We start from the raw sequence: 10,928 nt of genomic DNA on the forward strand, positions 1-10,928 counted from the left end.
GTAACATTTTGCCAGTTCATTTCAGTTTACGTTCGTTCCTAGGTTTGAGGATTACTTCGTTAGTTTGTTTTTGGTTTCACCACGATCCACAACGATTCTATAGTGTGGGGGACAGAAAATCTCTTTCAACGGTCAACCGAGATTTGAATTTCAAAAGTCTCCTGTTCTGTTCAGCCTCGTCACTGTCTACTCCTTAACATATTGGTCTGAGATTTAAATTGTGACTTCTACTTCTAAGTGTTCAACTGTCCAGCGATCTCTCGGTGATGTCTAAATGCTGCTTATGCAACAGCAGCGGCCGCTGTATGAACTGTCGCTGTGCCAAGTTGGGCCAATTCTGTAGAAATTGCAATCCACTCAACCACAACCGCTGCCAAAACTGGGAAGCAAGAGGGAAATATCAACTACAACGTCCTAAAACTGCTGGTACCACTTCTAGCAAGATATCCCCGACGAAGCCGTGCATGTCAAGTGATGATCATCAGGCGCCTACAATCATGGACTCGCCAGTGAATCAGCATTCAGGTCATGATAAGCCACTGTCTTACGCTTCGGTTGTTGCTCGGTCTAGTTCTCCAGGAGGTAAAGCACTTTCTTCATCCAGTCTAGAATCTAGTGTCCTTACTGCTGCAACAAGAATGCTTTATTCCGATGCCGTCCAGCTGCACCCACCTTGTTCTTCGTTGTCGCAAAGGCAACTGCCTTGTTCTAAGTTATCGCAAAAGCAGACACTTGAACAGTCCAGGGTCCATCCTAAATTGCAACAGCAGACAAGTTCACCAGTCGCTCACATTGTCGATATGATATCTAACACCCAGGAAGATGAAGACATTCATGACTTAAATCAAACAGCTTCTCCTTCCCTAGAGTTACATGAACGCCTTCCTTACAGAGTGATGGCATCACCCAATTTCAGTTGGGGTTCACTGAATGGTGTTGAAGTGATGAGTCAAATAGAACAGGCTTACCAAGAAGTTGTTCATTGGAGAAGGAATTTATTTCAAGTACCATACGGTTCTACTGGTAAAATGTTCGCCTCCGAACTTGCCAGATTGTTTCATGCGTATGCAAGTGCATCTGCTCTTGAGTGTGTCTCATTGACTGCTGCTATGGTGATGCCCCATCTTCTGCTACAGAAGCCACACAAGCGGTCCAGAGGTCCTGATCATGTCTCTTGTCTGACCCGTCGCTTAGAAGCCTGGAAGGCGGGTGATATCAAGGCTCTGTTGTATGAAGCCAAGACGATCCAACAACATCTAACTTATAGTAGGTCTTCTAACAAGGCAACCAAAATCGACGATCTTCCTCACGTTTTCGCTGGTCATTTGAAGAAAGGAAATGTGAATGCTGCTATGCGTTTACTGTCTGATGAAGGTGCTAATGGTCTTTTACACCTGGATGACTACCTGACAAATTCAAGTCAAAAAACCGTGAGAGATGTACTCAAAGAAAAACATCCAAATGCTTCTTCCCTCGATCCTGACTATGTTGTGAATTCTAAAGAGAACGCTTCTCCAGTCCATCCTGTTTTGTTTGATTCTCTTGATGGACAACTGATCAGGAATACAGCAATGCGATGTTCTGGTGCAGCTGGTCCTTCTGGCCTTGACTCGACTCAATGGAAACGCCTGTGTACGGGATTTCACACTTCCTCCAAAGATCTCTGTAATGCTCTAGCTGCTGTTGCTCGTCGAATTTCAACAGAGATAGTAGATCCTGACGGTATCTCAGCTCTAGTGGCTTGTCGTCTTGTACCTCTGAACAAAAATCCTGGGGTGAGACCAATTGGTGTGTGTGAGACAGTTAGAAGAATTATTGGAAAGGCGGTTCTTTCTGTGGTCAAGTCTGACGTGCTCTCGGCAACCGGAACCTTGCAGCTTTGTGCAGGACAGATTGCTGGGTGTGAGGCTGCAATACATGCCATGCAGTCATTGTTTGAAGATGACAATACGGAAGCCATACTACTTGTAGATGCAACAAATGCCTTTAATAGCTTGAACCGTCAATTGGCTCTAAAGAACATCTCAAGCACTTGTCCAGCAATTCATACCGTATTGCTCAACACATATCAACAGCCTTCACCCCTATTCGTTGGTGGGGAAGTCTTGTTGTCGCGTGAGGGAACCACACAGGGAGATCCTCTCGCGATGGCAATGTACGCCTTGGCCACAGTACCTCTGCTGAAAAAAGTACAAACAGAAGGCAGCACCCAAGTCTGGTATGCCGATGATGCTGCAGCCGGAGGAAAGATACAAGCAGTCAAACAATGGTGGGAGAAACTCTCCATACATGGAGAAAAATTTGGATACTTTCCAAATGCCAAGAAATCCTGGTTGATCGTCAAACCGAATTGCCTTGAAGAAGCCAAACGTGTGTTCTCAAAAACGGCTGTGAACATCACCTCTGAAGGTCGAAAGTATTTAGGAGCTGCACTGGGAACTGAAAACTTCTGTAACGGCTATCTCAGTGATGCAATCTTAGACTGGACACGTCAGATTGACAAATTGGCTTCCATTGCCCAAAGTCAGCCACAAGCAGCTCATTCCGCATTAAGTCACGGTCTTCTGGGCAGGTGGATTTTTACTGCGAGAACAAATCAGAATTTCAAAACTTTTGCTGGGCTTTTAGAATCATCAATACAATCTCAACTGATTCCTGCTATAACTGGTCGTTCGGCCCCTGGAGAACTGGAAAGAAAACTCTTCTCCTTACCAGCCAGACTTGGTGGTCTGGGAATCACAGATCCAACTTCATTGTCTTCTGAATACTTAAACTCTCGAAAGATGACTGCACCGCTTGTTGACTTCATTTTGAATCAGGAGATCACTCTAGGAGATGCCCCAGATCAACAGGATTCTCTCAAAAAGCAAATTCGCAAGCACAAAGGGCTAGAAATCAAAACTCTTGCTGATAATGTTCGAGATAACCTCTCACACCAACATAAAAGAATGTTCGAGTTAGCAAATGAAAAGGGGGCATCAAACTGGCTCACAGTGCTGCCATTGGAGGATCACGGCTTCTCATTACATAAGTCTGCATTCAGAGATGCTCTATGCCTCAGATATGGATGGGTCCCCCCTCATATGAGTGAATCTTGCCCTTGCGGTGGAAAAATGTCAGTGGAGCATGCTATGTCCTGCCCCACGGGAGGCTTTCCAACTATACGCCATAATGAAATCCGAGATATGTTTTCTCATCTGTTGTCTGATGTCTGTCATGATGTGGAAACGGAGCCCACGTTGCAATCACTAAGTGGAGAGACGTTCTCTTTACGTTCAAGCAGTCGAGATGATGATGCAAGATTAGACATTTCGGCAAGAGGTTTTTGGGGAGGAAGATTTGAGAAGACATATTTTGATGTCCGGGTGTTTAACCCCAATGCCACCTCGTACACATGTTTTGAAGTTGCATCATGCTATAGAAGACAGGAACAAGAGAAGAAAAGGAAATATGAAGAAAGACTGAGAAAAGTAGAAAATGCTTCCTTTACACCTATTATCCTTTCTTGCACTGGTGGCATGAGCAAGCTTACAACGTCATTTACCAAAAAGCTGGCCTCAATGATATCTGAGAAAAAGGACACTCCATACGGTAGCGTGATCAACTGGCTAAGATGTCGACTCGGGTTCGCACTCCTAAGAGCTTCCATAATGTGCATCAGGGGCAGCAGGTGCAAACGCTACGTCAGGCCGGAAAACAATATTCTCCTGGCTACGTCTGAGGGGCACCTGGCCTCCTCAGCTTAGTGACTTTACTGTACATGACATAGTAGTAGTAAAAGTTGTACTATTGTATATGACAGTAATTGTTTAGTAGTAGTAATAGTTTATTGCCATTCGCTGTAGGTTGCCGTTTGTGTATACGTAGTCTGCTATTGTTTCAAGTAGTAGTAGTAGTAGTAATAGTAGTAGTAGTAGTAGTAGTAGTAGTAGTAGTATATTTCAAAAAGCCAAAACACCAAATATTAGCAGCTGACAGATAACACCCACGCAGCAAAACAAACAACTAAAGATGGTTACCACTAAGAGACAGTTACTACTTTACGTTATTATGCCTAAACTATCAAGATAAGCTATAGTCAACATCTACTCATCTAGATGGGCCTCACTTTCAATGAGTCCCAACAAGTCCACTTTGATAGGTCTATAGAAACTGGATCGTGTTCCACGAATGCATAAGATGCTTGATCGTAGAAGAGCAAAAGAAAGCCTGCATCTTATCAACTGCATAACTTTGCTGTAGTGTTCACCCGATTTTGCTGCATGGAGACTTGCAAGGCGCTTATAGAACGTAGTAGCCTCTCGACCTGTGCTTCCTGTCGAACTGAAGACAAGTGGAGTAAAAGATCCGTGTTCAATTTCTCGTATTCGCTCACCATACTGACGTTTCTTCTCATTCTCATGCACTCTAAAAGCAGATTCTAAGTTGGGGTGTTTCAAGCTGGATGGAGCGTTTGGGTAGAATACCCTTACATCGAAGAATGCTCTTTCTCCAGCCCTCCACACGCCACGAGCAGAGATATCCGCTCTAGCCTCCGGCATTACGTTGGCAGTAGAATAACTAAAACTTTCACCTGATAGCGGTTGCAAGGTAGGCTCAGTAACAACATCATGACAGACTTCTCGTAGTAAATCAGCTGTTATGTCTCTGACTTCATTATGTCTTAGGGTCGGGAATCCTCCTTTCTTACATACCATGGAGTGATCGATGTTAAATGATTCACCACATTCACATTGATAAGGAATATCAGATAGTTTCCAACCATACCTTAAGCATAGTGCATCCCTGAAGTCACCCTTAGACAGGTGAAAGCCGTGTTCTTCAATTGGATGTACTGTAAGCCAACTTGATGCACCCTTCTCTGAGGCTAATTCAAACGATCTAGCCAAAGAAGAGGATGCATTGTCTTTGAGCGAATCCAAAAGCTGGCGATTGAAGTTTCGCCTCTGCGATTTCATCTCGCTTTTCCTTGTTATCATGTCAGCAGACGATATAGTGTATAGCTGTTCTTGAGCAACAATCGAGTGCACAAGGGGTGCAGTGATATGTTGCGAAGCACGAAAAGAAATATCAGACATTTTGGTCGGGTTAGAAATGTTTAGACCCCCAAGATTGCAAGGAAGAGAAAGAGCTTCTCTCATTTCCATCCCAAACACAGACTGTCCAGTCAGAGCAGGCAAAAATCGATGACAAATGGCATCTTCCAAAGGTTTCACAACAGACGCAATATCAGGGACAGTGCGGAAAAGGTATGACCATTTATGAACTAGGCCCTGGACAAAGGCTGAGTAGGCGACATGAGGATTTGTACAAGCAATGGCTGAAAGAGACTCAATTTGTTGAACCCAATCCTGGACTTTGCAACCAACATATTCGTTGACAAAAGATGTGTCACCTAGTGCCGCACCCAGGTGCCGTTTTCCTGAATTTGTTATGTTTACACTGGTATCGCAGAACACCTTCCTTCCTTCTTCCATCAAATTCTCTTTTACAATTAACCAGGTCTTCGTGGCATTTGGATGGTAACCAAAGGTTGGACCGTGTTCAACGATTGCACTCCACCATTGACGAACATTCTTTAACTTTCCTGAACCAGTTGCATCATCAGCGAACCACACCTGTTTGCATAAACCAGCAATTCGATTTATCAAAGGCAAGATACCCAATGCATACATTGACATGGCAAGGGGATCTCCTTGTGTTGTTCCTTCCAAAGATGCAATGATGTCACCACCAATTACAAACAAGGAGATTGAATCCCTGTACGTGTTGATGAGAGCAGTAGCAATTGTTGGGCATAGGATTCGAATGTTATGGAGAGCAGCCCGTCGATTCAGAGCATTGAACGCATTTGACGCATCAACTAACAGCACACAGTCGCTTTCCTCACTATCAAAAATTGTACGCATTGCATGAATAGCAGCTTCCGATCCACCTTCTTGGCCAGCAGTAGTAGTAGTAGTGGTGGTAGTGGTAGTGGTAGTGGTAGTGGTAGTAGTATATTACTCTGCAAAAGCATCCACCGGTCATGCCCATACTACAAAAGCCACTACAACGGCACTCAACACAACACTATATCAATTCATTCAATTAAACAAACCCACTTAAGTCGCAGTGGTAGTGGTAGTGGTAGTGGTAGTAGTAGTAGTACATTTTAGAGGCCTGTGCTTGGCTGATCTACTTCCACGAATGCACAATACAGAAGATCTTATTAGAGAAAACCTGATTCAACATCTCAGAAGTTCCATCACTGAACTATATTTCTTTCAGTTTTGTTGGCAATTAAACTGGCAAGATGTTTGTAGAAGGTGGAAGTTTCAGAGCCCATGCCATCGGTAGAGGAAAAAACCAATGGAGTGAAGCTGGCATGTTCCACTTCCAGTAATCGCTGCGCATATTCACGTTTTTTCACATTCATGGATGTTGAATGCTGATCTCAATGAACCTTGACTATTGGAGCACGCGTTTGGGTAAAATACCCTTACATCAAAAAATGCACGGTCTCTTTTTGTCCAGACTAATTTCATTATGCCTTAGCGTCGGAAAACCGCCTTTAGAACATACCATTGCATGGTCAACGTTGAAAGCAGATTCACAGACACATTTTGAAGGTAGATTTGGTAACATCCAACCATAGCGCATGTACAAAGCATTACGAAAATCTCCTTTGCTCAAATGAAAACCATGTTCTTCAACCGGTAAAATGGATAGCCAATTTGATGCACCCTTTTCAGAGGCAAGTTCAATGCATCGTTTCATAGATGCTGGGCAATTGTCTTCTATCTCTACAAAAGCTTGTTTCTGAGAAGCCCATTTTTCAAATTTTGTGGCAGATTTTTCTTTTGGAACACCTTCAACAGCCACATTATAGCACTGTTCTTGTTGTATTATGAGAGCTGCTAATGGTGTTGTGATACGACAAGAAGACTTAAACTCAACATCGGACGTGTGAGTTGAATAGTCAAGTTTAAACCTCCAAGTCGACAAGGTAAAGCCAACAAATCTCTCACGTCTTGGCTACAATGTTGCTGGCCAGTTATGGCAGGAATGAAATAATCATGAATGGCTTTCTCAAGCGGCTGCATCATGGAAGAGATGTTTTCGACAGTTCTTGATATGTATGATCATTGACAAGACAAGCCATGAGTAAATGCAGAATAAGCAGCATGTGGTTGTAGTAGTAGTAGTAGTAGTAGTAGTAGTAGTAGTAGTAGTAGTAGTAGCAGTAGCATTGTAGACCTGTCATGGCGGCGCGCATCATTCGGTAACATTTTGCCAGTTCATTTCAGTTTACGTTCGTTCCTAGGTTTGAGGATTACTTCGTTAGTTTGTTTTTGGTTTCACCACGATCCACAACGATTCTATAGTGTGGGGGACAGAAAATCTCTTTCAACGGTCAACCGAGATTTGAATTTCAAAAGTCTCCTGTTCTGTTCAGCCTCGTCACTGTCTACTCCTTAACATATTGGTCTGAGATTTAAATTGTGACTTCTACTTCTAAGTGTTCAACTGTCCAGCGATCTCTCGGTGATGTCTAAATGCTGCTTATGCAACAGCAGCGGCCGCTGTATGAACTGTCGCTGTGCCAAGTTGGGCCAATTCTGTAGAAATTGCAATCCACTCAACCACAACCGCTGCCAAAACTGGGAAGCAAGAGGGAAATATCAACTACAACGTCCTAAAACTGCTGGTACCACTTCTAGCAAGATATCCCCGACGAAGCCGTGCATGTCAAGTGATGATCATCAGGCGCCTACAATCATGGACTCGCCAGTGAATCAGCATTCAGGTCATGATAAGCCACTGTCTTACGCTTCGGTTGTTGCTCGGTCTAGTTCTCCAGGAGGTAAAGCACTTTCTTCATCCAGTCTAGAATCTAGTGTCCTTACTGCTGCAACAAGAATGCTTTATTCCGATGCCGTCCAGCTGCACCCACCTTGTTCTTCGTTGTCGCAAAGGCAACTGCCTTGTTCTAAGTTATCGCAAAAGCAGACACTTGAACAGTCCAGGGTCCATCCTAAATTGCAACAGCAGACAAGTTCACCAGTCGCTCACATTGTCGATATGATATCTAACACCCAGGAAGATGAAGACATTCATGACTTAAATCAAACAGCTTCTCCTTCCCTAGAGTTACATGAACGCCTTCCTTACAGAGTGATGGCATCACCAAATTTCAGTTGGGGTTCACTGAATGGTGTTGAAGTGATGAGTCAAATAGAACAGGCTTACCAAGAAGTTGTTCATTGGAGAAGGAATTTATTTCAAGTACCATACGGTTCTACTGGTAAAATGTTCGCCTCCGAACTTGCCAGATTGTTTCATGCGTATGCAAGTGCATCTGCTCTTGAGTGTGTCTCATTGACTGCTGCTATGGTGATGCCCCATCTTCTGCTACAGAAGCCACACAAGCGGTCCAGAGGTCCTGATCATGTCTCTTGTCTGACCCGTCGCTTAGAAGCCTGGAAGGCGGGTGATATCAAGGCTCTGTTGTATGAAGCCAAGACGATCCAACAACATCTAACTTATAGTAGGTCTTCTAACAAGGCAACCAAAATCGACGATCTTCCTCACGTTTTCGCTGGTCATTTGAAGAAAGGAAATGTGAATGCTGCTATGCGTTTACTGTCTGATGAAGGTGCTAATGGTCTTTTACACCTGGATGACTACCTGACAAATTCAAGTCAAAAAACCGTGAGAGATGTACTCAAAGAAAAACATCCAAATGCTTCTTCCCTCGATCCTGACTATGTTGTGAATTCTAAAGAGAACGCTTCTCCAGTCCATCCTGTTTTGTTTGATTCTCTTGATGGACAACTGATCAGGAATACAGCAATGCGATGTTCTGGTGCAGCTGGTCCTTCTGGCCTTGACTCGACTCAATGGAAACGCCTGTGTACGGGATTTCACACTTCCTCCAAAGATCTCTGTAATGCTCTAGCTGCTGTTGCTCGTCGAATTTCAACAGAGATAGTAGATCCTGACGGTATCTCAGCTCTAGTGGCTTGTCGTCTTGTACCTCTGAACAAAAATCCTGGGGTGAGACCAATTGGTGTGTGTGAGACAGTTAGAAGAATTATTGGAAAGGCGGTTCTTTCTGTGGTCAAGTCTGACGTGCTCTCGGCAACCGGAACCTTGCAGCTTTGTGCAGGACAGATTGCTGGGTGTGAGGCTGCAATACATGCCATGCAGTCATTGTTTGAAGATGACAATACGGAAGCCATACTACTTGTAGATGCAACAAATGCCTTTAATAGCTTGAACCGTCAATTGGCTCTAAAGAACATCTCAAGCACTTGTCCAGCAATTCATACCGTATTGCTCAACACATATCAACAGCCTTCACCCCTATTCGTTGGTGGGGAAGTCTTGTTGTCGCGTGAGGGAACCACACAGGGAGATCCTCTCGCGATGGCAATGTACGCCTTGGCCACAGTACCTCTGCTGAAAAAAGTACAAACAGAAGGCAGCACCCAAGTCTGGTATGCCGATGATGCTGCAGCCGGAGGAAAGATACAAGCAGTCAAACAATGGTGGGAGAAACTCTCCATACATGGAGAAAAATTTGGATACTTTCCAAATGCCAAGAAATCCTGGTTGATCGTCAAACCGAATTGCCTTGAAGAAGCCAAACGTGTGTTCTCAAAAACGGCTGTGAACATCACCTCTGAAGGTCGAAAGTATTTAGGAGCTGCACTGGGAACTGAAAACTTCTGTAACGGCTATCTCAGTGATGCAATCTTAGACTGGACACGTCAGATTGACAAATTGGCTTCCATTGCCCAAAGTCAGCCACAAGCAGCTCATTCCGCATTAAGTCACGGTCTTCTGGGCAGGTGGATTTTTACTGCGAGAACAAATCAGAATTTCAAAACTTTTGCTGGGCTTTTAGAATCATCAATACAATCTCAACTGATTCCTGCTATAACTGGTCGTTCGGCCCCTGGAGAACTGGAAAGAAAACTCTTCTCCTTACCAGCCAGACTTGGTGGTCTGGGAATCACAGATCCAACTTCATTGTCTTCTGAATACTTAAACTCTTGAAAGATGACTGCACCGCTTGTTGACTTCATTTTGAATCAGGAGATCACTCTAGGAGATGCCCCAGATCAACAGGATTCTCTCAAAAAGCAAATTCGCAAGCACAAAGGGCTAGAAATCAAAACTCTTGCTGGTAATGTTCGAGATAACCTCTCACACCAACATAAAAGAATGTTCGAGTTAGCAAATGAAAAGGGGGCATCAAACTGGCTCACAGTGCTGCCATTGGAGGATCACGGCTTCTCATTACATAAGTCTGCATTCAGAGATGCTCTATGCCTCAGATATGGATGGGTCCCCCCTCATATGAGTGAATCTTGCCCTTGCGGTGGAAAAATGTCAGTGGAGCATGCTATGTCCTGCCCCACGGGAGGCTTTCCAACTATACGCCATAATGAAATCCGAGATATGTTTTCTCATCTGTTGTCTGATGTCTGTCATGATGTGGAAACGGAGCCCACGTTGCAATCACTAAGTGGAGAGACGTTCTCTTTACGTTCAAGCAGTCGAGATGATGATGCAAGATTAGACATTTCGGCAAGAGGTTTTTGGGGAGGAAGATTTGAGAAGACATATTTTGATGTCCGGGTGTTTAACCCCAATGCCACCTCGTACACATGTTTTGAAGTTGCATCATGCTATAGAAGACAGGAACAAGAGAAGAAAAGGAAATATGAAGAAAGACTGAGAAAAGTAGAAAATGCTTCCTTTACACCTATTATCCTTTCTTGCACTGGTGGCATGAGCAAGCTTACAACGTCATTTACCAAAAAGCTGGCCTCAATGATATCTGAGAAAAAGGACACTCCATACGGTAGCGTGATCAACTGGCTAAGATGTCGACTCGGGTTCGCACTCCTAAGAGCTTCCATAATGTGCATCAGGGG

General features: G+C 44.0%; 4 protein-coding genes across 4 annotated transcripts in view; 3 read left to right on the top strand and 1 right to left on the bottom strand.

Annotated features, from left to right (window-relative positions):
• Positions 1–266: 266 nt before the first annotated feature.
• LOC134189913 (uncharacterized) lies at positions 267–3,877 on the top strand. Its single transcript, XM_062658311.1, has one exon. It carries the CDS (start codon positions 267–269, stop codon positions 3,744–3,746), a length of 3,480 nt encoding a protein of 1,159 aa, XP_062514295.1. The 3' UTR covers positions 3,747–3,877.
• A 37-nt stretch (positions 3,878–3,914) lies between these two features.
• Positions 3,915–5,909, bottom strand: LOC134189914 (uncharacterized). Its single transcript, XM_062658312.1, has one exon. The coding sequence runs from the start codon at positions 5,907–5,909 to the stop codon at positions 4,086–4,088; it is 1,824 nt and encodes a 607-aa protein (XP_062514296.1). The 3' UTR covers positions 3,915–4,085.
• A 1,621-nt stretch (positions 5,910–7,530) lies between these two features.
• Positions 7,531–10,044, top strand: LOC134189915 (uncharacterized). The gene has a single exon (XM_062658313.1). The coding sequence runs from the start codon at positions 7,531–7,533 to the stop codon at positions 10,042–10,044; it is 2,514 nt and encodes an 837-aa protein (XP_062514297.1).
• A 139-nt stretch (positions 10,045–10,183) lies between these two features.
• Positions 10,184–10,928, top strand: part of LOC134190027 (uncharacterized) — an 899-nt gene continuing 154 nt past the window's right edge. Inside the window, exon 1 of the mRNA XM_062658438.1 lies at positions 10,184–10,928. This exon is cut by the window's right edge and continues 154 nt beyond it. Coding sequence (XP_062514422.1) covers positions 10,213–10,928 — 716 coding nt within the window. The 5' untranslated portion in view covers positions 10,184–10,212.

The sequence above is a fragment of the Corticium candelabrum genome, chromosome 14 (genome assembly GCF_963422355.1).
Source record: "Corticium candelabrum chromosome 14, ooCorCand1.1, whole genome shotgun sequence".
In the NCBI taxonomy this organism is placed as follows: domain Eukaryota; kingdom Metazoa; phylum Porifera; class Homoscleromorpha; order Homosclerophorida; family Plakinidae; genus Corticium; species Corticium candelabrum.

Bases quoted from the DNA above. Each gene is read 5' to 3' on its own strand.
- LOC134189913 (XM_062658311.1), top strand. From the start codon at position 267: ATGTCTAAATGCTGCTTATGCAACAGCAGCGGCCGCTGTATGAACTGT.
- LOC134189914 (XM_062658312.1), bottom strand. From the start codon at position 5,909: ATGCGTACAATTTTTGATAGTGAGGAAAGCGACTGTGTGCTGTTAGTT.
- LOC134189915 (XM_062658313.1), top strand. From the start codon at position 7,531: ATGTCTAAATGCTGCTTATGCAACAGCAGCGGCCGCTGTATGAACTGT.